This window comes from Centroberyx affinis, unplaced genomic scaffold (genome assembly GCF_046629955.1).
Source record: "Centroberyx affinis isolate AG114_WGS23_722 - 3 ecotype Tasmania unplaced genomic scaffold, CSIRO-AGI_Caff_v1 ptg005195l_1, whole genome shotgun sequence".
NCBI lineage: Eukaryota > Metazoa > Chordata > Actinopteri > Beryciformes > Berycidae > Centroberyx > Centroberyx affinis.
The window spans coordinates 161,516-189,377 of record NW_027282584.1 but is presented as its reverse complement, the minus strand read 5'-3'; the positions used below and the strand labels follow the sequence as shown (position 1 = coordinate 189,377).

The 27,862-nt window shown below is 42.3% G+C and overlaps 4 protein-coding genes across 4 annotated transcripts; 1 reads left to right on the top strand and 3 right to left on the bottom strand.

The window, feature by feature from the left end:
• Positions 1 to 328: 328 nt before the first annotated feature.
• Positions 329 to 3,475, bottom strand: st8sia3 (ST8 alpha-N-acetyl-neuraminide alpha-2,8-sialyltransferase 3). The gene is made up of 4 exons (XM_071546280.1): positions 3,309 to 3,475; positions 2,822 to 2,944; positions 955 to 1,512; positions 329 to 611 (listed from the first exon to the last, which is right to left on the bottom strand). Exons 1-4 carry the CDS (start codon positions 3,464 to 3,466, stop codon positions 329 to 331), a joined length of 1,122 nt encoding a protein of 373 aa, XP_071402381.1. The 5' UTR covers positions 3,467 to 3,475.
• A 567-nt stretch (positions 3,476 to 4,042) lies between these two features.
• LOC139666920 (cyclin-G2-like) lies at positions 4,043 to 8,433 on the bottom strand. Its single transcript, XM_071546266.1, has 8 exons — positions 8,293 to 8,433; positions 7,615 to 7,738; positions 7,357 to 7,494; positions 6,947 to 7,197; positions 6,729 to 6,807; positions 6,538 to 6,636; positions 5,713 to 5,915; positions 4,043 to 4,914 (listed from the first exon to the last, which is right to left on the bottom strand). The coding sequence occupies exons 2-8, from the start codon at positions 7,735 to 7,737 to the stop codon at positions 4,803 to 4,805; spliced, it is 1,005 nt and encodes a 334-aa protein (XP_071402367.1). The 5' UTR covers position 7,738; positions 8,293 to 8,433; the 3' UTR covers positions 4,043 to 4,802.
• A 408-nt stretch (positions 8,434 to 8,841) lies between these two features.
• On the top strand, positions 8,842 to 24,017 carry LOC139666910 (coiled-coil domain-containing protein 158-like). The gene is made up of 23 exons (XM_071546249.1): positions 8,842 to 8,965; positions 9,196 to 9,259; positions 9,396 to 9,544; positions 10,925 to 11,118; positions 11,275 to 11,384; positions 11,474 to 11,807; positions 11,932 to 12,014; positions 12,618 to 12,728; positions 12,963 to 13,044; positions 13,376 to 13,495; positions 15,340 to 15,552; positions 15,814 to 16,050; positions 16,450 to 16,618; positions 17,005 to 17,157; positions 17,712 to 17,846; positions 19,029 to 19,171; positions 19,750 to 19,842; positions 20,345 to 20,467; positions 21,955 to 22,118; positions 22,481 to 22,549; positions 22,755 to 22,819; positions 23,100 to 23,267; positions 23,919 to 24,017. Coding segments are annotated over exons 1-23 (3,105 nt in total). The 3' UTR covers positions 23,921 to 24,017.
• A 234-nt stretch (positions 24,018 to 24,251) lies between these two features.
• Positions 24,252 to 27,249, bottom strand: LOC139666909 (protein FAM47E). Its single transcript, XM_071546247.1, has 8 exons — positions 27,224 to 27,249; positions 26,059 to 26,404; positions 25,664 to 25,827; positions 25,345 to 25,516; positions 25,009 to 25,197; positions 24,714 to 24,860; positions 24,556 to 24,633; positions 24,252 to 24,382 (listed from the first exon to the last, which is right to left on the bottom strand). The coding sequence occupies exons 1-8, from the start codon at positions 27,247 to 27,249 to the stop codon at positions 24,323 to 24,325; spliced, it is 1,182 nt and encodes a 393-aa protein (XP_071402348.1). The 3' UTR covers positions 24,252 to 24,322.
• Between the last annotated feature and the right edge of the window lie 613 nt (positions 27,250 to 27,862).

Genomic DNA, 27,862 nt, shown 5'->3' with positions numbered 1-27,862 from the left:
CAAGTGAGCAGCACGTGTCTAACCTGTAGTACTGAACGCAACATTACCAAAGGAGCAACAACACAGCTGTGACAAGTCAATAATTTACGTCCCGAGCAAACCTCAACGACCTGGTGCGAATAACCGTGTGAGTGGCTGAGAGAGGCTAGATGCGGTGTTGGCGTCATGAGCGTGTGTTTTCTAGAATGGGGGGGGGGGGGGGGGGTGTCATGAAATGTCTTAACGCTTATCATGCAATTGCGGGTCTGCGTCACAACAGAAGTCTGAGCTGAGTTGATGTATCTGGGTCGCGGCGGTCTCTGGAGTCACCTCTTAACCGTCAGAATGTCTAAGCGCAGTGTGACAGGCTGAGTTTGGTCACGCCGTCCCCGTGCATCTTGTAGAGCAGCTTGAACTCGCTGGGCAGCTGGTGGGTCTCCTGCCACTTGGTGGTGAATTTGGTCCCTTTCTTGTCGTAGTAGTGGTAGGGCAGCTCTTTGCCCGTGTTGGGGTCCCAGCCGAAGGGCCAGAAGCCGTAGAGGTGGATCTCCTCGCACATGGCGGAGGCTAGAGTGTACATGAGGATTCCAGTGCTGAGCCGTTTGGGAGATAGGTTTTTAGTCTTCCAGTATCTGTGGGGGCAAATGACAAAATTAGAAACTAGAAAACTAGAAATAACAGCATTCCCTAAAAAAATAGTATCTGATAACACTGTGAGCAGAATACCATGATTGATCCCTTCCGTCTGAAATTCAACCTTTTCACTATATCGCAATCTCACTTCCTTTACTTCATTTTCTCCATCAGCTCTATTTGAATTTATTTTATTTCCCCATGTCATTTAATGCATCTGGTTGTTGTTTTCCTGTTTTCCACCATGTTGTGTTTTGTTGCCATTTAGATTGTGTTATCCAGCTCAGCTGTACAAAAACTAAACTAACAATAACGTCAACATTACTCCCCCCCATTTCTTACTTGTTGACATCCTGCATGATATTGCCCGGCCAGGCCAGCTCGATCTTCAGTTGGCCCTTGTGCTCCACAAAGAAGTCCACCAGGGTCCTGGTTACTGTGGCTGAGGTGTGGAGAAAGAAGGCGGGGATCCACAGGATGGCTCCCTCCAGCTTCTTCAGGTTGAGGAAGAAGTTATTCCTGTCTTGAATGGTCAGCAAGTTATTGTAGTACCTCTCCAGGATGCTGGGGTTAAAGGTGGTCATGTTGGTCTTCCTGCCCACGTCCTTGTAGTAGACCTCCGTGGGCGCAAAGTTGCAGCGGAAGACAAAGTCGGCCTGGTCGATCTCAGTGCCGCAGCGGCTGCCTGTCAGGATGCCGCTGTTGCCCACCACGGCGCACACGTTGTAATGCTTGTTGATAATGGGAGAGATGTCTGGGAGCAGGGACTTGAAGTTGTTGCTGATGGAGAAGACATACTTGTGGCTGGAGTAGTCAAAGTGCATCAGCTGGCCCACGCGCACGCCGCTCTTGGTGAGGGAGAAGTTGTTGGCGATGTCAATGTAGTTGAAGATCTCTTTCCTGAAAGATAGGGAGGGGGAAATCCACCATAAAACACTTTAACACTGTTAGAAAAACAGTTATTGGTGATGTACCTTGCATTTCTGGGTTAATTTTGTTGTTTGGTGGTGTTTTTTTCTTACTGGCCAAACTTAGACAATGTGACATCACTTCAAGATATTTCCAGCAGCTACAATGGAGTTTAACAGCAGAAAACCTTCACCTATCTAAATCATCAACGGTAAATGTCAGGTTTGGTGTTAGTCCCTCAAAATAGAGGAAGGACCTCGTTCTAGACCATTTTTGCACCCACATTCACAACCATACAGGGAGAAATCCAGGTGAAGATACCAATTTCTCCCTAAGAGACCATAATCTACCTACATGTATAACCCACAGCTGAATGTAACAAGCTCACACCCGTTCTCTGGGAGTTGTTGAAAGGCATTCTGGGAAGGTTGAGGGGAAAGTGGGTACAGCCAAAGAAGTAAATTACAACGCTTCATCACAACATAACTCCTGGAATGCATTGGCATCACAGATTGATGACATACAATAGTGTAACAGTATCCGAGGGTGAAATTTTCCTTTAAAGATGCAATACTATAGTAATGTGATACGTTTTTGATTATGTAGGGAAACAGTTTTTGCTTGCCTCCCTCATCAGGGAAGTCAGAGTACGGGTCCAACTCCAGAGCAGCAGCCCTGGAGCTGGTACAGGATTTAGTGTCTTGCTCAAGGCACACCTCAGCAGGGCGGATGCTTGCCAACACCGGATCCTCCTCTAACCACTAGGCCAAACTGTCCCTCTCACAGGAAACTGTCCCTCTCACTGTGGACAGGCTGCGTATGGCATATCCTCAGGACGACAGAAAGCCTATTCAGGGATGCAAAACCTTTCTGAGACTGTGAATCACACTGCAAACCACTTATCCCTTCAAATAACCTCACATTAACATGAATTGACATGAATTCACCCTTTAATTCATGCAAAATCCACATGAAATTAGGGAGTTACTGAGGAGACCTTAAACACCCCCCTTCATTTTTGACTGCTCCTTTGTAATATAATGAAGGAGACAGAAACTTTCCATTAATAACCCCACCATGCACAAAAGGCATAAAAAATCCCTTAATTACTGGTATCTCCGTGAATCAACTCATGAATAGATCCCTTATAAACCCATGATACTGACCCCTACATTTTGAAAGCTATGTTGTTTTAACGGGTAATTAATGTGTGTGTAATGTAAAGACATTTCAGGGATAAAGTCAAGGGGTTTAGTTGCGTGGTGCAATAGAAATCAGTATAAGAAGAGCATGATCTTACCTTTGCTGATAAAAAGCGGTCCTATTGAATTTCCATCTGGAAGGTTTCCCTTGCAGCTCTTCGTTCAGGGCGTTCGTTAACGGGATGAAGGACGGGTCCAGGAAATTCATGGCAAACTGAGACCTGAGAACAACAATCTCGTTACGTAAAGTATGTTTGAGCAACAAAAGTGGATGTGGTATGATGCCAGCATTTAGGTCACACCAGCGCCCCAGACTACAAACGCAATCTCAGCACCTTGGACAGCTCTCCGTTTTTGATTGAAAGGAGGCTGATGGAAGGACTGCCTATTCAAAACAAGGCTGAATGGAGGGAAAGTGATGCGTTTCCCTTTATAAGCCTGTATCTGCCGTTTTCATTTGATTTATGCACACCTACTAGGCCGGACTCCTGTGTTGCAGCAGGGGCGCACAGGCCTAAAGTGGCAGGTTTTATATTCACACAGCATCACATCAGCAAAACAAATCTCTCTTGAAACTACACTCACCGAAATCCAGCATGGAACATGATCCTCGGACCCCCCATGTCATATTTAGAGGAGGTGAAGAAGCTGTCCTTTCTGAGCGATACATAACTAATCAGCGACAGGATGAGGAGAGCGACGCTTAGAATAACCAAACCCAGGGCGTTTGCGATGCGGACCATCTTGGGGAGTGTTATTTCATTCCCTATGTGCGAGCGATACGTTGGCCTAGGAGGTTGTCATCGCTCGGGTGGGAAGGTTGATGTCTGCAAAATACGGAGTTGATGGTAGATTTCATCATTTCATATGGTGTAAAAATGGACGGCGAGGAGAGATGGTGGTCGGCTGCATGGTGATGCCGCGTCTCCGTCCGCTCTCATTCCTGCGCGCCCAGCCCCTGGCTTTCACACTCAGCTGCAATTCCTCTCTCGGCAGCCAGTTTAATCAAGGAGATGGATCAGAAATGCGTGTCAACACATCCAGCCAGCAAAGACCCCCTCCCACCCATCACCCACCCCTCCTCGACCCAGGCTTCTCTGCATACCGAGCCATTCAACTCGCAGCATAAAGGAATGATTGTCTAATAATAAAATGAATGGGTTGAAAATCCCTCCATGCCTCAGTTCACCACCATTAAAGTCGAAAATTCCGTATGCAATGCATATAGGCAAAGGCGTCTGATTGATACAGAAAGCTAAATTAATCCAAAACTGGTATATAAAAAGGTATTTTTTTATTTGGAAGGATTAATTCCCTCCCAACATGTTTCATTTGAGACATTATGTTGATATACAAGACACCAATGCATTCACAAAACATATATTTTTTCCTCTTTTTTACATGTTATCTACATTTTTTTCAGTTTTTGAAAATATTTTTTTTACAGTAGGCTAATCTCGATTAACATGAATAACGTCCATTCACAATAATATATTTCCATCAAAGTCTCCATGCATATACAGTCCTGTATTTTCACACTACAATCTCATACATGTCACATTAGAGTTGTGTAGCTATTACACAAATTTGCACAATATGTATTGCTTTAAGTATAAAAACTGTTTAAAAAAAAAACAAAGCAAAAAGATTGAGGATGTGCTAGTATGTTAGCAGGTATTCAACAGTTAGTGTACCTCATGACTGACATCCATAAGAGAAATGTTTCCATTGTGCTTTAGTATGTTTCCTGGAATGTGTCAAGGTTGGACACAGATTGACACACAGAAGATCTTAAAAAAAGAAATTCGGATGTATTGTCATCAAGCTGCCAATATATTGCAATTTTCAGTTTTGCGTGATTACAATAAGATTAAAAAAAAGAAGAAAAAGAAAGAGCAAACAGTAAACTGGATTAACACAGGCACTTGATGACCCAGACCTGTCACTTAGCATCCTCACGGTGCATATGATATGGCAATAAAAAAAGGAAACAGGTTTGTTCAGAAACACGGTGACCACATTAAAGCAGTTACAATTGAGGGGACAGTTACACATCTACCAGATGATGAGGAAGCATCATCACTTTCTGCAGTTGTGGAAGGCAGAGGGGAAAAAGGCTCCTTCGGCGTTGCTCCCCGGGGAGCCGCACAGGCTGTCCTCTTCACAGCTCATGTCCTCACAGGAGTCCTCGCTACGAGAGAGGAGGAGATCATTAACCACCGAGCCTGTGACACATTAACTTAAAAGGAAAAATCCCTCCCTCAGATGCTCTCACACTGTTACCTATCATCAATCTGTGATGTTCAGTGCATTTCAGGACTTACTTTGTGATGAAGTGTAATTTACTTTTTTGGAGAACCCACTTTCCCTCAATCTGCCTCGTCTACTTCTACTTCAGTTACTCATTTCCTACATTTCCCAGATTTAGTTTGGACAACCCACAGAGAACGGGTGTAAATTGTTGCATTCAGCTGTGAGCTATACGTGTAGGTGGAGAGAGCGAGTGTTTCCAGTCAAGAATAAGTGAGGGTCACGCCCCTTACTCTATACGCAACACGTCTTGTGGCTGCATTGCATTCTGATCTATTGAGCCTACTATCAGTGGAGAAATTAGTATCTCTTGCTCTTCTACGATAGATTTCTTCCTGTATGACTGTTTAATGTCAGTGCAAAATCAAGTGAGGCAATAATACAGTCAGGATGGGATTTGTAAACTAGCCGTTAGCGAAATGCTGGTAAATTTTGGCTGAGGTTGGTGAGATCGTCTACTCCACCAGACAATTATATTCTCATTTTGCGTGTCACAAACCACTAAAGCCGCCTGCAGACTTAAAAGTAAGAGAATCTAAGTAAAAGAATCTATTAAAAGTAAGTTTTCTTCTATGGGTGCCATGGCACTCGGGAATTATTATTTTGTCAATGTTTCAGTACAACAGTGTTTTCAATCTGAAGAAGTGCAGTAGGAGTGAAATGGAACTGGACTATTAACCTCTCGCTCTCATCCCAGCTCCCCTCTGGAATGGTTGGCAGGCCAGGTACACTGAAGTGATTGGCCTGCAGATTCTGTGCTGTCCGCCTGGACACGATCCAAACAAGCTTTTTGTTGTCTGGTTTGTTACATTCACTTGAGCAGTATTCAGTCATGCACTTGGCCACAAGTTCCCTCCAGTAGAGCAGCTCACTGTCACTGATCTGTGAAGAAAAGAAACAGGAAACATCTGAGAGGCCGGCGAAGGAGAGGACAGAAATAGAGTCTTGAAATACGCTGTCACTGCGTGTCACGCGTTGTTTGTTTCCACACACTGTATCTGCACATGACCAGGCAAGTAAGTCGCACCATCATGCCATATAGAATAGTTTAGCTTACTCATAACAGATTTATAATAATGAGCTAAGAAGTGAAGCAAATGCTGGAGATAGAGGAGTCAAGAAGCCAAAAATGATTGTAAGAGGCTTATATGCAGATTAGCACATTAGTGCCAGGGTGGGAAATTTATACCTGCCAAATGCTGGTAAATTTGCCTGCCCTACCAGCACTTTTACAGGGAACCAGCCATTGTCAAGAGGTCCTGTTCTACTCTAAAAACCTATGGGGATGCTAAAATAGTGAAAGTAGCTGGTGAATTTTGGAATCTATCAGCCACAGTGAACAGGGGACAAGACAGTTAGGTTTCTGCCCTGATCAGCATAACTATATGCTAATAAGCTACAGAGAAATAAGAAAGGTCTTGCCGGGTTATTTCTTAAGAACACAAGAGACAATAGCACACATAATGAAGAACTAACTAGTGTCATTACATCGTCCTGATCATACCTTTAGGTGCCTTTGGAATTGCTGTACAATCTTCAACATGGTGGTGGACTGAAGGGCTTGAAACTCCTGAGCAACGAGGGACAGTGCCAGCACTGATGGCTGTGGGGGAGAAAAACGACAGACTTATGAGACCTGGGACTCAGAGTCAGTGTTGCTATGCTGTGAAATTGTCGCCTGAGAACAATCCTTACTTTTGCCTTAGAGAAAGCAAGTCGGCATAAGCAGGCTTTTAGCTGGGCTTCCAGTCTCCCAATGCTTGGGATCTCCTCCCTTAAAATATAGAGGGAATCCTCATGTGATCCTCCAGTATATTTCTCATGAAGCAGAATCCTTTTGACCAACGTCATGCAAACCAGGGTAACGCATCATTAATAATAATTTAAAAAAATAAGAAAATTAAATTGTTTACCTTCCAAAAGACAGGGATACAAAGGCTGAGTGGAAGAGGTGTAGAAAGGTTAAGGCTGTCACGGCTTTGGGCTCCAGGCTGAGCTTCTCTGAGATGATCTTCTCCATACGACAGAGGTCAGAGACGGTGAACTTGCTTTGGCTGATGCGAATGAGTTCATGGGTGGGTGAGATATTGCACTCCTCCTCAACCATTTTGGCTGCAATGTGGAGGCAGCAGACTCCAATACAGGGCAAGTGTTTGGGCTGCACCTGTCAAGATACCACAACAGTGATAAGTGAGTCAATATCACATGAATCGATGTCAAACGAGGACATTGTTGTCTTGCTCCTTTTTTATTGGTGAAAGACCAAAAAAAAACATAGCTGAAAATACATATTATACATGTGGCTGTTTAATTAAAATCACACCTTCATAATGGTGAGGAATCTGTCCAGCAGATTGACAGCTTGAACAAAAGTCTGGGTGCTGTAGCCAAAGAAATTGGTAAGGCCCCACAGATCCTCCACTTTGGCATCTCTGCATTTTGCCGATACTCCATTGTGATTCTGAAAATACACAATTGATTATTAGCTACAAAGCACTGAAAATAGCAGACATTTGCAAAACCATCTCCACTTGCTGCCTGCACAGACAGCCAAAAATGTAAAATTAGGTCAGTGGGCTACCTCTGCGGGAGCCGACTCCATCATCTTCAGGCCAGTTTCCCTGGGAAGAAAGTTGTACTCTTTCGCACAACATGACTTCAGCTCTTGCAAGAGCAAGCTGTCAATGCTCTGAAGGTCCCTCATCCTGAAAAACAACATATTTCAACGGCTCTGTGTTGAGGTCCAAGTGAAAATCGCGAGGGCAGAAGAGGGCATATAAATTGTGTTGTCTCCTAAACCACACCTACTGGGTGTAAGGTATCATGTGAAGTGGAAGTAACCCCCACCCCCAAAAACCTACATAACCCCGACCTAGTTTTATTATGTGGATTATACATTAAACCAGACCATAAACAAAAAAAACCAAATACATAGAACTGAAGCAAAGAGAGAAACTAGCGAGAACGGATCATTATATACCGACTAACTTTTAACATTAGAAAGGTAAAGGGTTTCTGCTGAAAAACAACTAAACTAGGTCAACTATTCAAACATAACAGTGGCACTAGCTAACGTTATTTGACTTTTCAGAGGAGGTTGGCTTGGTTCATTTGATTTACAGTTTGTTCATCCCTCAAAATATTAACTTAACGTAAAATTAACAACGGCCACAAATAACAAATGGTGGGCGGCGGTCATACACACAGATAACGTTAGCAAGCTAGCTAGCGTAAAAGAGATATGAAAGCGTCTTCTTACCTTGCCCCAGAAGGCGACGGCGTACACGACGATAATATACAGATCCTCAGTTCTTCATATTATCATCTTGATTCCGTAGATGGATGGCAAATATTACAACTAAACAAAATATCTGTTGCTGCTGTCGACAGTAGGGTCCGCCTTGACCCGCCGAGTAAACAAACAACCGCTGACCTACCTTTAAACTACAATGACCATCATGCACCACTGAAAACGTCACAAGTGTAGACCGTAGAAAAAGCGGGGCTGCTGCTATTATTACTGTGGAATACAACTGCAGAGTTAAATTTTTTGTTATTACTTAAGTTTAAGGCAGTTAATGTAACTTAACCAGATAGACTGCCTAACAAGTCAGGTAACTAGCTAACATTAACTAGTTAGCGCTAGGCCACAAATATTTATCAGTCGACGGCATCCCGTTTCCATAGTGATGAAACTTTACGTTTAACAGCAATTCGTTACGCTAGCTTACTCTGGCTTCGAGTTGCTTGCCTTTTTGTATACATTATCAAGATCTGGGTTACGCATGTGACCAAAGGTGCAATCGGGATGTCGTCTGGTCCCAAGAATAATGGCCTTTCCGACAACAACGGCGCTAACGTTTTACATTTTGACCACTTTGTGGAAAGACTGCACGACGCGAACGTTGGAATAGCAGCACCAGAAACAACAGGTAACGCGATACTATGCGTGCTATCTTATAAAGTTAACGTTGGCGTTAATGAAGTTACTGTTACCTAGGTGGGCAACTACCTCGGTTACCTGTGCTCATATTGGTGGTTTGAAGATTATTTCTCAGTTGCTCGGTATTGTTTTGTTGTATGTATGGCTAGTGGCTACCAAGGAGGTTCTATATTAACTACATGGCTACATGTCATTTGATTAACTTACTGAACGTTACAGAGACACGTGACACCTATAATTCTGCTCGTCTGAGATTCAACAGTCTGACACTGGAAGAGTTGAGGTAAAACTTTAATTTCATGCCATGACAAACTGGTCTATTGCTAAATTGATATGTCCAGCTCCCAACTCATTAATAGCCGCTGCTTTAGTACAATAATTATATTATCTCTCTCTAATAATGCTTCATTTATTTACAGTGATGAGCTGGAAAGGCGCACCAAAGAAACCCAGAGGCTCCAAGAAGAGGTGGAAAACGCAACCAAACGAGCCTTGGAGAGGGTTAGCTGCACATACAGCATCAGCAGCACACCTCCACACAGCTGCCACACCCCCATGTTCAATATGAGTGAGTGCAAACAGTGTCTTCCATTTAACTAACCACTTTGCTAATTTAGCAGTAGCCAGATGAATGTCAAGTCAAGTCAAAGTGTTTTATTTATCAAATGCACAGTATAACACAAGGTCATTCTGAACAATTAAATTCTTAGGACAAGGCAAGCAACAACTACGTAGTAGGCATGAGAAAAATAAAGAAACATATCAAATATTAAATGTTAAAAAGAGTCACAAATAAGGGCAAAAATATCAGAAGAAATTGAATGATATATATATATATATATATATATATATACACATAGTATTAGAACATTAACAGCAGTTACAGAGCCAGTAAAGATGGGCAATATGGACAGTAAGAATAAGTATTAAATATTATAAAAGAGTATTAAATATTATAAATATAAAGTGTAGGAGTGCTATTCTGTGGGTGAGAGGAGGAGGAGGAGGAGGAGGAAATCCCTGACCTGGGCCTTTCATTCCTGCGTTTTCCTACCCACTGAGGTGATCATGTGATCAATGTGATCACTGCTGGTTGAGAAGCCTGATGGCCTGGGGGTAAAAACTTTGTGAGTCTGGTAGTCCGTGCCTGGATCCTTCGGTAACGTCTACCAGACGGCAGCAGCGAGACCAGTTTATAGCTTTGGTGGCTGAAGTCTTTTGTGATTTTCCGTGCTTTCCTGAGGCATTGTGTATGGTATATGCTTTGCACGGTGGGGAGGTGGCAGCCAATGATGCGCTCCAGCTGCCGTACCAGGTAGTAATGCAGCCAGTGAGAATGCTCTCAATAGTGCACCTGTAGAAGTTAGTGAGAGTCTTGATAGACATTCCAAACTTCTTGAGTCTCCTCAGGAAGTATAGGCGTTTTTGGGCAGTTTTTACCACCGCATCCGATTGCCTGGACCAGGAGAGGTCATCACTGATGAACACACCGAGGAACTTGAAGCGGGAGACTCTCTCCACTTCAGCTCCATCAATGTGGATGGGGGCGTGACCCCCCCCCCCCTGTCGCTTCCTGAAGTCCACGATCATTTCCTTAGTCTTGCAGACGTTGAGAGAGAGGTTGTTGTCCTGGCACCATTCTGTCAAGGCGCTGACCTCCTCTCTGTAGGCGGTCTCATCGTTGTTGGAGATGAGACCCAGGATGGTGGTGTCATCTGTAAACTTAAAGAATGAATAAAGCAGCCAGCCAAAGTCAGGTCAGGTTTATTTGTATAGCCCTTAATCACAGTTACAGTCTCAAAGGGCTTCACAACACCAACATTATGAAACAATAAATGAAAACAATATATATATATATATATATATATATATATATATATGTATCTACATATATGTACACACATATATATGTATATATATATAGTTTTAAACTGTGTTCTTTTTGCAGATGGCTCACCTGGGGATTCAAACATTCAATCAGCCCACCGCCAGACAGTGATCCAGCCTCTCACCTACAGTCTGGATGGTTTGAGCCTGGAGGTTGCCCGAAGGGATATCAGCTTTCCTGCAAAGGAGGGGCTGGAAAATGCAATAGAGGACTACTCTCAGCAGGTGTCAGACCTGCAGAAGCAGCTCAACGAGGTTTGTACTGATTTTCCAGCCCTGTGTCTTGTAAGTTTATGCTGGGATATCTTGATGATTAATGTCCTCTGAACAGCACACCTGATTTGTCAGAACATGGAATTGAGTGGGTAGTACTTAATGACACGCAGATTTTGTTAACCCATTCAAACACAGTCGCATGATCAACAAGAGCAACAGAAGTTCCACTTTCGACAGACCATCATAAAGCTGCAGACCAAGTTACAGGAATTTGAAATGGAGAGGGACGTTCTGTCTGACCTCAGGTAAAGCCATGTTGAATATGTTAAGATTTTACCTTTGTAGAAGAAACAGAAGAAAAATCACTTTCACCCACACATCTTTTGATTTCTAGAATGAAGGATTCAAGGACACATGCTGATCAGATGGAAAAGATGCTATGCATGTTGGAAGAGCTCCAAAGCACCAAGCGGTCTGGGGAGCAGAAGCTGCAGGAGACTGAGGATGAGGCCATGTCTCTCAGCAGGAAAGTGGAGACAATTGAACAGACTATAAATGAGGTGTGTCCTACACTGATGTCTCAAGAGAAACAGTGTGGGCACGACTGGCTCACCAGCCCTGACACTGCTGCCAGCCCAAGGCAGCTGCCAACAGGGGATTTGGCTGCAAAGGTACTAGAGGAGGATTTTGACAACGACACAGACAAGCTACAAGAGAGACTTTCGTTGGTAAGCTACAGAAGTCAGTTTAGCATCATGTTCGGTGCATTTCAAAGTCTCATTGTCTTTTTCACACTGGACCTTCTCAAATTGTGGGGCAAACTGTCTGATTTTCTCCCCTATTTTATGCCAGGCAATGGAACAGCTGGGGAGTGAAGAATGCCAGGGGAATGCTGGGGAATGCCAGGAGTTGTTGTTAAAGAAGCAAAAAGAAAGGTAAATGACCATTACTGAACTTTGCAAATTACAATCATAAAAAACATTGCTACTAAGAATTCTAGGCTACCTTCTTCTACTATCTTCTCTGTCACTATCCATTGTATACCATCTAACAAAAAAAAAAACCCAGAAAAATAATGTTTAAAAGAATAGTATGTCTACCACACAAGTGTTTTTATTTAAAAACACTCATTTAACTGTGTTACATCAGCATAGTATTCATTTGAATACAACTCAGACGGATACAAAAAGGACGAGGTCAAACATCTCTAGACAAAGCATCATCTCATGATCACACCACTTGCCTGAAGAGCAAACTCTCCCTTCTGTCATAAAGTTCACATATAATCACATGAAGACACAGGATGGACACATGATAATCAATAGTCTAAAGAAAACAGACATCCTCGCCTAAAGCAAGACACACAGTGCAACTTTTTCTCCACACCAACACATTTTCTTGGACTATTGCTATATTATTACATTCACTTATATCCAGTGGCCATGTATGTAAGGCCGTTTGTTGGCAAATGCTTTGCAAGTTTGCACAAGGCAAGCAGCAGTCTTATTTACACTTAACTGCACATTGCTCTGTCCCAGAATGGAACAGCTCATTACCAGTCATGACCAAGAGGTGGCGACGTTGACCAACAAATTGAGCTCCTCCAAAAGCAATAATGCCATTTTATGTGTCAAGCTGGAGCAACTACAGTAAGTGTTGCTCACAAACAGTATTCCTCACATGGATTTACAAAGAGACAAGGTACTTTAAGTGGATATTCTGTTTAGTTGTGTTTCTCAGTCATCAGTCATGCCCATTTAAAATCCAAGAGTGTCTGCAATCTTGGTTCAGTTAGTTATCAGACAATGTTGAATTTCTTTATTAATGTGGGTATGTGTGTCAAGAAATATGATAATTCCATAAACTAAAATGTCTTTGGCCAGAAAACATGCAGAGAGACAGGCGTCGCTGCACCGGTGTCAGGTCAACGAACTTGAGTCAGCCCTATCCATCCATAAAGATAAGGTAAGGACAAATATACAATAATATTATGAACATGAAAAGGAAGATACCTTCTTTATCTGCTGGCTGCAAAGGCTGGTAAATACTAATATTACCCAGCCACTTCAACCTACCACCTAACCCAACCCACCACCTAAATTTACCAGAATTTGTCCGGTGTTAATTCCAACCCTGATTATGAATAATTCAGTCACTTTAAAATAAAATGAATGGGGAAAACAGTGTTGTAGAAACTCCTGTCTTGCCGCAAAATGGCACAGATATTGCTTTTCTGTGATTTCTCTCAAAACATTTAGGGTTAGGGTTAGTTTTTTGGGTTGTTTTGTGGTTGCAGGTTTGTTGTCTGGAGCAGCAGCTCATCCAGGCCCAGTCCCAGGTGGAGGAGGCCCAGAGAGGGAGAGGCCGATCCCTGCAACAGGCAGAGGAATTCGAGTCCCAGCTTCGCCTGCTCACGGTACTGCAGACAAACCTCACATGTGGAACCAGAATCTTGTGACTTACCTGTTGCCATGTACAGTATAATCAGACAGCCTGTTACACAGACTTGGATTAAGCCAAGTCCTCATCTAAGTTCATGTTTCATTATAGCTAAGAACACCATTTAAAGTTGCAGCCGAAGTGTCACATTTTACAAACATTCCATAACTCTATCATACTTACTTATGTAATTATGTTTTATATGTTGTCAATCAAATATTATAGACATAAAATCTCTGATGTGGAGTGTTGATTGTCCACATATTAGCTGGAGATGTGTCAGGCTCGTGAGGATCTGGCCCAGGAGAAGGAGCAGAAGATGCGGCTGCAGGAGCGGAGCGCGGACCTTGGCATCACTGTGGAGGAGCTCCGTAAAGAGCTGGAGGAGCGCAGCCTGGTGGTCCAGCAGCTGGAGACACTGGTGGGAACAGTCAGAGAGGACTGCCAGGCTCAGATGGAGGCTGTGGTAAGGGGATGGACTACACTGTCACTGAAACCACTATTGCCATTTTCCCCAGTGGTGGAAAGAGTACTAGAATGTCCTACTCAAGTAGAAGTATTGTTACTTTGCTGATATTTTACTTAAGTAGAAGTAAAAGTACTGGTGTAAAAATCTACTTAAGTAAAAGTAAAAGTAGCTCATTTAAAATGTACTCAGAGTAAAAAACTGTGTTACTTTTTTAGAGAAGAGAACGTTGTTACATGTGATCTTTTCCATGCAATTCTAAAAGGATGAGAGGACAGAGTTCAAACTTGATTCTTTGAATTGGAAAATTTTGAAATTACACAATAAAGTGCACAAATGGTAAAGTAAAGCCACATTACTCTTCTTTGCTGACTGACTGAACAGCTCCACAATGTGTCAATTTATGATGGTCCAGTTTCTGTTGCTTCTGGAGAGCACAATTGTACTCTGTAATGGATGTGATTTAAAATGTACATTACTTAAGTAAAACATTTATTTAAGTAAAAGTAAAATTACTGACTTAAAAAAATGATCAAAAAAGTCAAGTACACAAAAAAGCTACTCATTTACAGTAACTTATGTAATGTAATTAGTTACTTCCAGCCTTTGTTTTCCCCCTATACATTTGGTGTAAATGAGGGCATCTGTACCAGGTGGGTTAAGGCAGTGGCAGTGTGACTGTAAGGTTCCAATCCTGGATTTGCGGAGAAAATTTGGCTGCGCAAACTGAATAAAAAACACTCTCCCCTTCGGTCTGTGTACCTTGGTATTCACGTTACTTGCTCTTCTCATGACTATCATGTGTCTACTGGGGCCTGTCTCATGAAGCGAGTTCAGCACAGTCAGGCTATCTTTGTGTGCGCTGGCTTCACAAAAGCTAACACTGGCGATCCCGGATAACCGGTCTCACGTAGCTGGTTATCAAATGGCTCTGTCAATCCAGGATTTACCAATGCAGCTACGAGCGTGTTCACATGAAAGAGGCAGGGATTGTAACAAATAGGCAATCACATGCAACATGAACAGATCCAGAGCAGCGTATTTAATATGAGATAAGATGAAATTATTGATCCTCGTGGGGACATTTCAGGTGGTGCGCGACCTTTCACGCAAGCCCAGCGCGCCTAGTCATTTTGGCTGAAATTACATTTCCATGTGAAAATTTGGAACCAGCTGGAACTGTGCGTGAGATAGGGCATTGCTTAAAAAAGAGCATTTGTGCTCAGCCAATGGTCCCAGTATAACCAGCTTCTCTCCAGTCCTTTAGGTTATGTTTCTTCAAATTGCCAAGGGATAATTTGTTTATGTGCACTTAAATACAAACAGCCCACTGTGCTTCCTGCCTTATCCTCCAGAGGTGTGGTGTGCAGCAGTGGGAGCTCCAGGAGGAGGTGAAGGCCGTGAGAGGGCAGCTGGAGGCAGCCTGGGAGCAGCTCCACAGAGCCGGGGAGGAGGAAGCTCGTCTGCAGGCCCTGCTGGAGCAGAGGGCCCAGGAGGGGAAGAAGACCCAGGCACTCCTGAGGGAGAAAGAGGAGGAGCTGCAGCTCAGGCAGCAAGAGGCCCAGCAGGTAACAGAGCCCTGGAACTGTGTGTGTGTGTGTGTGTGTGTGTGTGTGCGTGTGTGCGTGTGTGTGTGTGTGTGTGTGTGTGTGTGCGGTATCCTTTATTATCCTCACAAGGAAACTCTTCAAGAAGACATGCATTACAGGTCACTGGGTTATGACACATTCTACTTCTAGATAACAGATAAAAGATGATCCTGTCACCATCTGCCCATTTGATTGCGTCTGTGAACACCAATTGAATTCAAGTTTAACTGATTTTCCCAGGGCCGCGCCCAGCTGGAGGAGGCCCAGGGCCGGAGCCGGACCCTGCGGGCAGAAGCAGAGACGCTCAGGCTGAAGCTGGATGACAGAGAGAAGATGGTGGAGATCCTGAGGTTGCAGATTGAGAGCAGCGCCCAGATGACGGTGCAGCACGGCCGCACCATCGACAACCTCCACCAGGAGAAGAGCCACCTCAGCAACCAGCTAAACCAGCACAAACTGGAGGTTCAGCAGCTCAGGGTTAGGAGCAGGGCAGGAAACCACACATTTTCACTATTTTACTAAATAAATAAGTTTGGTTGGTTACCTGCCAAAGTGGCTGGTAGAGCAGATTAACTTGTGTTACTTTTGATACTTTTTAATGTTCCATTTTTGACAATAGTTGTCAAAAAAAAAATCAGCAACAGTTTTCTACTCCAGAACAAAGTAAAATGAACAGGAACAAAGTGCAAACTCATTTGGGATCCGTTGGTCACTATTCTAAATCCACACATTACATATTGAACAATCACTGACATTAAAGCTTTTGCTCATTATCTATGTTTATATTTTCATCTTGTCGCCATTGACTTCCATATATTCTACTGTTGTAGATCATCACTAACCTCCCTCTCTCTCCCTCTCTCCTGTGTCGTTCAGGCTGAGCTTGACCAGCACAAGTCAGGCCTGGCAGCTTTGGAGCAGGAGAGGCACCAACTGCAGGCCTCCGTGTCCGAGCAGAGGAACCGCGTCCAGGAGGCGACCCTGGAGAAACAGCAGCTCACTGCCCAGCTGGAGGTGCAGCACATGCAGCTGCTCACCCTCACCAGTAAGTAGAGCTTTACTGCGAGTATATCACCACACATTCTGTCCATGTGCATTATTCACCTTATTGTATGATCTGAAATCAAACAAGTAACATGGCTTCTAGGACTTTGATCCCTTCTCAGCAGTGGAATACTATAGCCCGCCCTTTCATTGACCAGATATTACAGCTTGCTACACTGCTGTTCTTAGAAAGAGGCCAGATCTCTCATCGTTTTTGCCAAATAAAATAATCTTCTTGCTCTACTGTGTTAAGAAAACAAAGAACCATGTTTGGTATGTTTTCATTGTCAACCAAGCCCTTTTGTTCGTGTGTGTGTGTGTGTTAATTTTGTGTGTGTTGCTCTCTGCGGATGTAATGTGTGTGTCTATGCGCGAGCGTGTCTTTAGAGGTGCACAAGGAGCTGCAAAGGCTGTACAGCAGTAAGAATGAGGAGCATGAGGGCGCGGCACTGAAGCTGCGGAACCAGCTGAAGAACGCCCACGCTGAGCTGGACCAGGCCAGGAGCACCCTGAGGACCCTGGAAGGAGCCGACGGACATGGTCAGACACAAACACACACACACACACACACACACACACACACACACACACACACACGTCACCATTTACACTGCTGACCCACTTAATTAAAAATCCAATTTTCAAAGAAACATCTGTCCAGTGTGGGACAGAGGCATCTGGTTTGTTTATATCAGATAGGCCTATTAATTTATTTACACTCAATGTTTGGTGTTGATAGACTGATTAAGCTGACAGATAAGAGTGAATTACTTTGGAAAGTAATTAAATCTGTGAAAGAGGAAATTCCAGCCACACTTGCAGCGCTGATAATAAAGATTTATTAGTAAAAATAAAAAAATAAAACATTAATGAAATTGCAATTCCTTATATCCTCTCTTCTGTGTTTTCGGCTTGAGAGATTTGATCTGGTCGGTGTAACTGTAAGCACCTGTCCTTGATACAAAGTCCTTCCAAGATGATAGATCTGTCTGATTTATGTTCTGTGAATTGATCTGAAACAGAAGATGCCCTCTTTTGACTTGTTCACCCTCTCCCTCTCTCTCTCTCTCCTGGGTGTGTCTCCTCCACCTCAGGCCTTCTAGTAGCCATGGGCATGCAGGAGCAGATCACTGCCAGGAGGGAGCAGATCGACTCTCTGCAGGGCCGAATCCAACAGCTAGAGGAGACGATGGAGAAGCTGCACCAGGTGAAGAGCTCAAACTACCATTGTTGGGATAGTCTCGGCACTGGCTCTTCTCTACTCAAGTTTAAAGTTAGATCTTGTGTCATCATCAGTGTTTAGGGTAACACATTACTCAGATGACTTTTTGTAGTAATTTAACATGTTAGTTTGTCAATTCTTGTTATCACTTTTTTTTTTTAAATTAGAACGTCATTATATTTTTGGGTAACAAAAGTAGAAAAGTGAAAATCAAATGGCATCTCATGCAGGCAACATGCAACTATTTGAAATAAACGCAATAAATTACAGCAATTATGCTTGATATAAATGAAATTGACCTACTGTTTTAAAAATAGAGCAATAGTCTTGCATTTAATTTTAAAACTGATCCACTGAACACACTTGACAGCACATATTATTGTTACAACATGTTTCTGAACCGGGGTAACAGAAAAATACTCAGAGTTACTTTTAATAAAGAGCAACTTTGTAATGTATCTAGCTACTTTTTAAGGTAAATAACACAGTAAAGTAACTAATTACTCTTAAAAGTAACTTTCCCCAACACTGGTCATCAGAAAACAGAGGGGCTTATACAATGGAAATTTCTTTAACGCCTGGACAGCGGACTCAGCATCCACCTCATTCTTAATTATGAAGTATTATAGTCATGTGAGTATGTGCTTGTGCTTCTGCCTGGTGGTGAGGGTGGTGGCCCAGAAATGTTTCTGGAGAGCACTAAGTTTGGTCTTATCACTAACACTTAAGCAAAGTCTTACCTTAAAAAGTTTACCGCATTCCTCATGTGGATCCTAGTGCCTCTAACCAATAACAAATAAAAACTGAATACTGAAAATATAACGGATAACTTCTAATACTTTCCACATGAATGACTTCTCCTAGTCCAAAGGAAAAATGGAAAAGCTCCAAAATGACATACCAGCTCCTCTGCCTCAGGCAAGTCTCAGTGAGCTCAGTGAGCACGCAACAGAGAATTCATTTAACATAATTCAGGTGCTTTCTAAGCAGCAATTAAAAACCATTAGGCTAAATCCTTTAAGTTACTTTTGAATTTTTTGCTTTATCCTCCTCAAGGAGCAAGAAGGGTGGATTTATTTGGACATTGCTGTCAGTTCTGTTGAGACAACATTACTTATACATTTTCAAGCCCCATCACTTTTTCTTCCATCCGCTGTCGTCTCTCCTCATCCAGGAGAAGCGCTACCAGCACTGGAGAGCAGATGTCAGGTCCAGGAGCTTGCCTCTGTCAGGGAGGAGAAGAGACAGCTTTCCGTGGAGCTGGAGGCCCTTCTCTCCAAGGAGAGGCAGCACAGGGACAGGATCAGTGAGCTGGAGGCTGCTCTCCACAAGGTGGCGCTAATTTACACTATCATGTCACTCCGAAGTGATATTTGTCTTTTAGAGGAGCCTATTTAGGATAGTGAGAGATGGCAAAGCATACTAAGGGTTTCATTCTGAAACAGTATACATCCATTTTTAGAAGAAATTGGTGTATTTGTCAGAAAGTATTTGGTTGGAAAAAGTATTTAAAAACATTTATGGTCAGGAAATGTCTTTAAAAAAAAGGGTGGAAACACACCAGTATAAGGGAGGTGCTGGCTAACAGGGACAACATCAAAAACTTTCAAGAGGTGGCCGCATACTCATAACTCTGTTGCAAAATGTCTTAAAACAGAAATCACTTTATCCAATAGCTAAATAACTTGTTGTTCCAGAATAAGTTTCACATCATGTCAGTAACAATTTTATAAGGGTGGCTGTCACTGTTTCCCAAATTGTGGCTACCTCTCTTTGGAACAAAACTGTTTATATGTTGTGTAAGATTTGATTTGAGTTTGTACAAGTACAAAAAGGATCTTGCCAGTTCTAATCTTGCGATGTCTGTCTACAAAACTGTGTGATTTTTGTTCCATTTATCTCTCCCCTAGATGTCAGAGAGCTTTGCAGACTGTCAGGATTTCATCCAGCTGCAGGAGCAAGAGTTTTTCCGTCTGAAACTCCAACATGCCCTGGACCTGAAGGTAGAGTTGGCCACATACAAAAAGCACAGGACCATGAGTAGGAAGGAATGGAGCTTACCCACACCATACACAGTATATGTATGTAAAAAAGTGTCCATATTTAATTTAATTTAATACATGTCTGGTAATACCCTCCTATTCAGCTGAACTGTATCTTTTTGCATTTTTAAAAGGAAAAAACAATTTGTAATTTGTTTATGAGATATAACCAGCCTATCTGTTCTGTAGGAGCTCCAAGGTCAGAGTTTGCACACTGCTTTGAATGTTTCCCTAAATGAAGGGAAAGTTTGTTGTCAGCCAAGTGGCAACATTTGAATCTCAGCACTCAAAATATTTTCAGCTATTTATTTACCTTCATGTGACACTAGCAATGTGGCATCATAATTGTCCGATAATACTATTCAGCTGAACTGTTTCTTTTTGCATTTTTAAAAGGAAGCGAAGGCACCCTCCAACCAATTTTGTTGCAAGCAGAGATATAACCAGCCTATCTGTTCTCTAGGAACTCCAAGGTCAGAATTTGCGCACTGCTTTGAGTGTTACTCCATCTGCCCTGGTCTCACCCATCCCTTCAGCCCTCACTGCTCCACCCTCCTCCCAGCAGGCCTCCGACACCCTGATCGAGGTACAATCAGAAACTCCCTATATCCTACCTATCTCCTATGGCTCCAGCCCATCCAGTGCACGTCTGTATCAGTGTTTATTTGGCTGCAGAGAGACACAAGCTCAGCACATCTGCTCAGTCTTTAAATCAAAAACATACCCTGCATTGCATTCCCGTGGCAGGGAGAGAAGTGTCAGTTGTTAATCATTTCAGCTCTGGAGGTGAAATGGTGGTTTGTTTTGTCAGAGCATGGTGAGATCTAATAGTGTAGCAATGCTAATACAATATCATGTTATTTTACTAATTTAAGCATGGAGAATAAGACCATGTTGCCAATTCTTACAAAAAAACACATACACAAAAAAGTTGCAAATTAGGTTGTGTGAGACAGTTTGTGTTTTGTTGATCCCCAATCTCCAGCATTCCTTGGGTTTCTGTGTTTAGATGTGAGCTGATCAGACCAACTAGATTAGATTAGATCAGATTTAGTTGACAATAATAAATAGATAGGGTGGAAAAGAGACAGGATGACAGATCGAGTCCGGTAAGACAGGGCATGACAAAAAGACACTAAAACACAGAACAGGAAAAATATCTAATAATAAGGAAAAAAATAAATAGACTTTACAATAGGCTATTAACAATCATCTCTTAATAAGAATTTTACTATAGGCTATTTAATAACCATTTCTTTAAAACCCTGTAATTGTGAGATACTGGAAGTTTGTAAAAGGAATAACATTTGTTGAGCTACCTCTTGTTGCGTAGTTATGGAGGTCCCTAACAAGATTAAAGTAATTTGACAAGTCAGTTGAGGCTGAATTATTAATAATTTTGTGAGTAAGAACAAGCTTGATTTGAGCAACTCTTTTATTCACAGTAAGCTAATTTAGGTTTTGAATATGTGCAGCATCCAAATGGGTACTGGGCTAAAACTAAACGCCCAAGCCAAGATGTTTTATATCGATGTATCCAGCAGTCCTAGCTAAAAGTTGCCTAGCTAAAAATGTAGTCTTTTGCCAAATGTTGGTCAATGTTATGTCCACCCCTGATAAATGGTTATCTAAAATGCATCCTAAGTAGGTAACTGAAGATTTTACAGAAATTACAATCTGTCCTACCTTCACAAATCATCAGCGTAAAGAAAAAGACCACATGACGAACGGGCTGCTTTTAAATCATTAATATATGACAGAAAAAAGAATGGCCCTGGGACGCTCCACTGTGGGACTCTGCAAGTGATGGATTTTTGAGTAGAAAACGTCCCATTTACATAAACCTTTTGAAATCTGCCAATAAGATAGGATTGCACCCATTTAATAGCCATATCTCTAAAATCCAAAGCTTTTAGTTTTTAAAGCAAAATACAATGAACTGTTCATCATATCCATTTCCCTCATCACCACAGCAGTAAATTGATATATCTCTCTCTCTCTCTCTCTCTCTCTCTCTCTCTGTCTCTCTGTCTCTCTCTCTCTCTCTCTCTCTCTCTCCTTTGGCTGCTGAAGTCACAGAGGCTGCAGGAGAGCCCAACCCTGGAGCTGAGATCTCTGGTCAGGGAGCTGCGAGGAGTAATTTCAGAGAACCACAGACCACACACCGGCAACACCACCAGCGGCAGTAGCTTCCTCAGGAGGAGGTCTGCACCAGAGAGAGTGCACAGGACCGCATTGTACGTCTGGCTCCGTTCCCACACATTGCAAGGATTAGCTTAGTTCTTAGGCTAGCTTAGGTCACACATGAAACTCATGTGATGCTACTGGGTGAGAAAATTCCCCCTTTCCAATTGAATAAGTCATTGGAGGGGGGTCCCAGTACATGACTGGCTTCTGTGACCATATTGTGTTTGGCTACTAGTACTGTAATGAACTATGAAGTGAACAAAGAATGAGCGTGAGCTTACACAGAGCTTTTGCTCATTTCAACTGTTGACCTCACATAGTTTGAAAACTCCTTAGCTTTTGCTATGGACTCATGAAATGTGATAAGCTCTTGTGTAATGTCTCACAGTACATTTGAATATTTCCCCTGCAGCTGTAACAGCACTGGCATGACTAAAGAAGTAACAGCTGGTTCCAAATTGACAAAAGAGACCTACAGCAGGTAGGGAGAGCAACTCAACCTGACCGCCTGTTTCTTGTCTTTGTTTGAATGATTTGAGCATGGCTTGAAGCTACTAGATGGGTTCGGTCTGACTATCCACCTCTCTCTCACACACCACATTAACATGCAACATGCAAAGCGCCGGTAAGTAGAGACTGTCAATTGTGTTTTCATGCATGTCTGTTTGTGCATACCCTGTGTGCAGTGAGTCACAGCTCCCGAGGCCAGCTGAGCCAAATGGAAACAATTTCAGCAACACCTTCAATGAGAGTGAGTTTTTGTTTACTAGTTGCTGCCATTTCCATGCAAAAAAGGTTGTATTACTTTTCCCATATTTTTCATTGTCTGGTTGCTCCTTTCATGAAAGTGGTATTCATCCGCTATCCAACATAAGAGAGTTCATACAACATTGGAAATTATGAATTTCTACCAATATCAATATTTAATTCTCTAACATAGACATTATGGCATTTCATACAACATTGGAAATTATGAATTTCTACCAATATCAATATTTAATTCTCTAACATAGACATTATGGCATTTCTAGGCCACGTTATGTCTAGTCCAACAACTGCACCGAGGTACACCTCCTCCCCACAGCCAGTCTCACTGGGCCGCAGGTCACCCGTACACTGTCTTCTGACCTCTGACCCCTACCGCAAGCAGCCGCAGAGCAGGCCTGAGGCTGCCTCCTCCCTCACCAATGTATTTATCTGTAAGTCGTTTATACATAACGTTTATTCAGATGATCACTGTATTATACAGTTTACAACTCTCACTGGCATGTTGAGATTGTGTTTGAGCTCAGGTCAGGACTGTTCAAGGAAACTGCTACACTGCTTTGAGATAAAATAAAAAAAATAAAATAAAAAAAAGGCAGGCATCCTCTTGTTTACCAAGAGATTAGAAGAGATCTAATCAGGGTGAGCCTGCTTACACAGTCTGAGTAATTTGTGGGCTTTGCTTCAAACTATTTGCTCAGTGGCTAGTCCAGAGGCTGAGGTGACAGAGCAGGACTTAAAAGGAAAACTCCACATCATAGTTGAATACTTACAGTTGATGAATATTGGTTTATAGGCCAGACACAGTGTCACACAGTGTCGACTTCATTTAACAGTAGCGCTGCAAGAAATGATGTCATAGCACACAAGACCCTTGTGTTGTGGAATTGTGTTGGGGAGACAACGTGACCCGATTCAAATCCAGTTACAATACATCAGCAACAGAACCTCCCTGTTATGCCTGGTCTTTCTACGTAGCACAGACCAAATAGTTTACATGAAATAATGTAAATGTTATGGTTTGATCATAACCTCTGTAAATCTATGCCTCAGAATTAATTTGACTGAATTTATTTGTCTTGCAGAAAGATGAAGAAGTTGGATGGTGAAGGAAGCTTCCCTAAGAACCAAAACTGACTGACTGTCTATTTTTGTAATAAATAAATTATTTAAATAAAAGTAAAATGTTTAAAAAAAAATTGTGAGTAGTTATTTCCTGCAAGGAATGTCACCAAATAAAAAACATAATCATGGTACATATCATACATTTAACTCGGCAGTACACATTATAACAAACATGACACAAAGGGAGAAATAAATAGGGATCAGCACAGGGTTTACAGCATTAATGCAGCATCTATAAATGCTATTCAGGTTTATTTTAGGCACACTTCATAAAACATTGTAAAAACCTTTGCCCCTCTGCTCCCCATTGAGTGATTACTAATTGACCACATTTCCCTTCCATGCTGAACCGGAGCCAAATGCGTCAGACCCCACTTTTCGTCTGAGTTTCTCGTTCCTCTTCAGAAAAGAGATTGCTCAGAAACTGCAATGTGAAAAAAGACTTGCTGAAATTAGCATAGTTCAAGTAGATATACTTTTTATTGTGCTTTTCCCCTCAAAAATTGTTTGAGATACATTGCAAATACTGTATATTCAGTGACCCCATACTGATGGTGTTTTGATAGCCACTCCTAAATATATACTGTTGCCTCTTACCCTTGGCATCCTCAGGCCATTGCGGATGATATACTGCCTGAAAGCTTGCGTCACATGCATCTGTTTCAGCTCCTCATCCTGTCAAACAAAGCAAACCACATTTAAAATATGGCAAGGGACACAAACGGTCTTAAGATAAAGCACCAGCTGGCAGTCACCTTCTCACTTGTTTGGATTTGAAACTCGAGCTCCTCGGGCATGTCGTTCGGGTCTCGAAAAGATTCACCGGCGTCACTTTTCTTCCTCCACATTTTAGGATGCAAGTACCACGCTCCATATATGGGCTTCTTGGTTCCTGGTTTCTTCTGATCAGCAACAGTAATAAAAAAAAAAATACATTACTGCTATTCGTAGGTTTAAAATTTTGTGCACTTTACATAAAAATGAAAAGGTAATTTAATTTGTGTCATACGTTTATCAATAATGTTCTTTGATGCCTATTTTCTGTTGTACCTTATTTGGCTCAGAGTCTTTTAAGACGTCAGTGTCCTTCCTGCACGAGGCTGTGACACTGATGCGTCTCTCTTCTGGCACATTGTCAGCGTTTCCCACTTGAATGGGCAAAGTCGGTGACGGTGTCTCCTCAAAGCTACTGACAAAATGGGCCAGTATGGTGGATTCAATAATGTCGGGCTCTTCGCCCTGCAGGATTCAATCATAAGTCATTTATATCTAAAATTTCACTAACATTATATTGGTTCGTCTCCAAGGTCTTGCAAACTGGAACAATTATTTTCTCATTCCAGTCTACTTAGTGACTCAGACTAAGGCGATATCAAGTGCTCTTACCAGTGAGGTAAACCAGTCGCTGAACAGCTTGGTGACTTTTTTAATGTCGTCATCTTGGAATAAGGAGCTCAGTTGTTTCACACTGGTGCTCTGGTCTTCCTTGGTACCATTCTGGTTTATTTGCAGCCCTATATAAGGGTTCTTTGGTCTTGGCTTTTGGATTTCAGGGTTGCTGTCAAATGATTGAGCAATAATATGTATTCATTTCTTTTATTCATAATCACATATTGCTTATTAAATGAATAATTGGTATGAATAATTAAGATGCTATTAATACCACCAATCAGACTGCCAGTGTGCTTGCATTTCATTGGCAGACGTTCCCTGTTCTGCTCCATCCACTTCCTCCTCTTCCTCCTTATTTGGCTCTGTGCAGCTTTCCTCATCTTCCTCCTCCACACGCTCTGCTGAAGGCGTAGGAACTGCAGAGGCACTGTTAACGCACATATCTGGGTCCAGCACAGATAGCACCCTATCAAATAACTGTGGGAGAAGAGACAAGACCATTGTAACAAGCGATAAAAACGGATTCTGCTTCATTCGGGCCATTCATCTATCCAAGTTGCTCACATCATCTGCTTTACGCCTAAACTGTTGGCTGGAAGTGCTGGTGTCAATGTACCGGCACAGTCTATCTGATATGATCTAACAGTCTGACAACTTTATAGTCCAGACAGCTGTAATCTCCAGTGATGCTGATAAGATTCCTCTTACCTCTGGGGTCATGTAATCCTTGTAGTGCGGGTACAGTGCTAGAGGATGCTGCAGGAGTTTTTCCTCCACAGCAGCCACATGTTCTCTGCGGTTCTGCCTTTGGACCATCTGCTTCGAGAGGCAAGCCTGCTCTTTAGAGAAGCACTTCCTGGGCACTCGATGGGAGGTGCGGTTCAGAGTGTCGTGGAAGATGACGGGCGAGACCCCCCTCTGGGCCCCAGACAGGATTGGACAGCCATCTCTGAAGTCGTCGAGGCCCGAGTTTAGGAAACGCCAGGAACTGCTGTCCAAGTGCGGCTTGTTAGTTGGGTCTTTAAGATACTTGGTCTGCAACCTCTCTTTGTACCTGAGGATTTTATTAAAAAGAACTGTAAGAGTCCTATAATAAGGATACAACACAAGAAAGGATAATGATAAATAAGGATACTGTAGAAATATCATACCCTAATGATACTATAGGAGATTATAAATACATTAAAGTGATACGGTCACTATAAACTCCACCACAGACGCACTAAAAGTCACAAGATGGCAGTCATCAGGGACACTACATTTTACAAAACTGCATTCCATGATATATGTAATGAAAATGATGTATTACAATGTAGAAAAAATAAATGTGGTAACGTAAAAACCTTAAGGATTGTGAGCAACTGAAACTAAGCCTTACTTAATCAGCTTATTGACTGAGATAACTTACTGCAGTTATCTCTCTCTCTCTCTCTGCAGAGTAACCGTAGATCTAAAGTGCATGCAATTAGTGTTTTTGTATATAAAAACCAAAATGAGGGGTAGATTCAATTATTATTCAAGAAAGAAGTTACTTAAGAAAAACAAACAAATGAGTCAGATGAAAAGTAAGAGATCAGCATAATGGACACAGTATCTCTCATTTTGTGTCAGTCGGAGCTATATCTGGCTGCTAGAGGGACTATTTCTCCTTTGCCCCGCAACATTTTGAATCGTTCATCATTCAAGTGAAGAAATTATGGCATCCATTTTGCAATTTTAGCATAGAAAGAGTATTTTTCATATTTGAGGAGGAAGTGCATCTGTCTCCACCTCCCCCGTCAGGCAGTGACCACAGATACGCTCCTCTATGGGTTGCCATGTCTTTTTATATCTTCCTTTATCTAATGCCAATTGGTGGTCACTGAGCCTGTACTTGGTGAGGATCCGTCCATGCGTCATATCTCTGATGGAGAGGAGATGATCAGACAATTTGTATTCTCTATTTAGGGCCAGATAACAGTCCAGTCTGAATTTTTGTCGCTTCATGCTGTTTCAAATAGTCTCTAGTGTTCTCTATCTTATTATTAGCCCTCCAAATACATATTTTTCCTTTTTTTATTTTTTCCCACTTGAACATTCTTCTTCAGTTTCTCCCTATACTCAAGCACTTTTGTAAGAGAACCCTTGTTTTAAATGATACATCATGTTTTGCAAGGTTACAGTGCAGTGTGAGCTGAGGTCAGGTAAGAGGAGATCTCACTGTTTATCCCCTCTGAAGAAATTAAAGTAGCCATCTACACCCCCCTTTCTGTCTTCCCAGGAGATAAAGTTATGATGTGTGATGAATGGAGTTTGTTGTGGACAAAGTGCCTCTATATTCCTACACTATATACCCTCAGTCTTTGCTGTCTCTACTCGAGACTGCACAACGCTGCTTGCAGGCCTGAAATATCCAACTTTTATAGAACTATCTGGATCATCTGTCTCTTTTATTCAACACCTTTTGGGTTCAGCAATCCAATAGTATTTTGTTTGGAAGCAGTGTCGGTGTGAGTTTGGCTGGTGAGCTTAC

Excerpts from the sequence above, each read along its gene's own strand:
- st8sia3 (XM_071546280.1), bottom strand. The coding sequence starts at position 3,466 with ATGGTCCGCATCGCAAACGCCCTGGGTTTGGTTATTCTAAGCGTCGCT. Across the intron at positions 1,513-2,821 it reads ACCGCTTTTTATCAGCAAAG|GAAAGAGATCTTCAACTACA; the intron begins GTAAGATCATGC and ends CCTATCTTTCAG. Across the intron at positions 612-954 it reads ATCATGCAGGATGTCAACAA|ATACTGGAAGACTAAAAACC; the intron begins GTAAGAAATGGG and ends TTGCCCCCACAG.
- LOC139666920 (XM_071546266.1), bottom strand. The coding sequence starts at position 7,737 with ATGAGGGACCTTCAGAGCATTGACAGCTTGCTCTTGCAAGAGCTGAAG. Across the intron at positions 6,808-6,946 it reads GTATCCCTGTCTTTTGGAAG|GGAGGAGATCCCAAGCATTG; the intron begins GTAAACAATTTA and ends CTATATTTTAAG. Across the intron at positions 5,916-6,537 it reads AATTCCAAAGGCACCTAAAG|ATCAGTGACAGTGAGCTGCT; the intron begins GTATGATCAGGA and ends TTTTCTTCACAG.
- LOC139666910 (XM_071546249.1), top strand. The coding sequence starts at position 8,842 with ATGTCGTCTGGTCCCAAGAATAATGGCCTTTCCGACAACAACGGCGCT. Across the intron at positions 13,496-15,339 it reads CCCAGCTTCGCCTGCTCACG|AGGTGTGGTGTGCAGCAGTG; the intron begins GTACTGCAGACA and ends CTTATCCTCCAG. Across the intron at positions 19,172-19,749 it reads TGGAGGCTGCTCTCCACAAG|ATGTCAGAGAGCTTTGCAGA; the intron begins GTGGCGCTAATT and ends TCTCTCCCCTAG.
- LOC139666909 (XM_071546247.1), bottom strand. The coding sequence starts at position 27,249 with ATGACGCATGGACGGATCCTCACCAA. Across the intron at positions 25,828-26,058 it reads AGGATTACATGACCCCAGAG|TTATTTGATAGGGTGCTATC; the intron begins GTAAGAGGAATC and ends CTTCTCCCACAG. Across the intron at positions 24,634-24,713 it reads AAATCCAAACAAGTGAGAAG|GATGAGGAGCTGAAACAGAT; the intron begins GTGACTGCCAGC and ends TTTGTTTGACAG.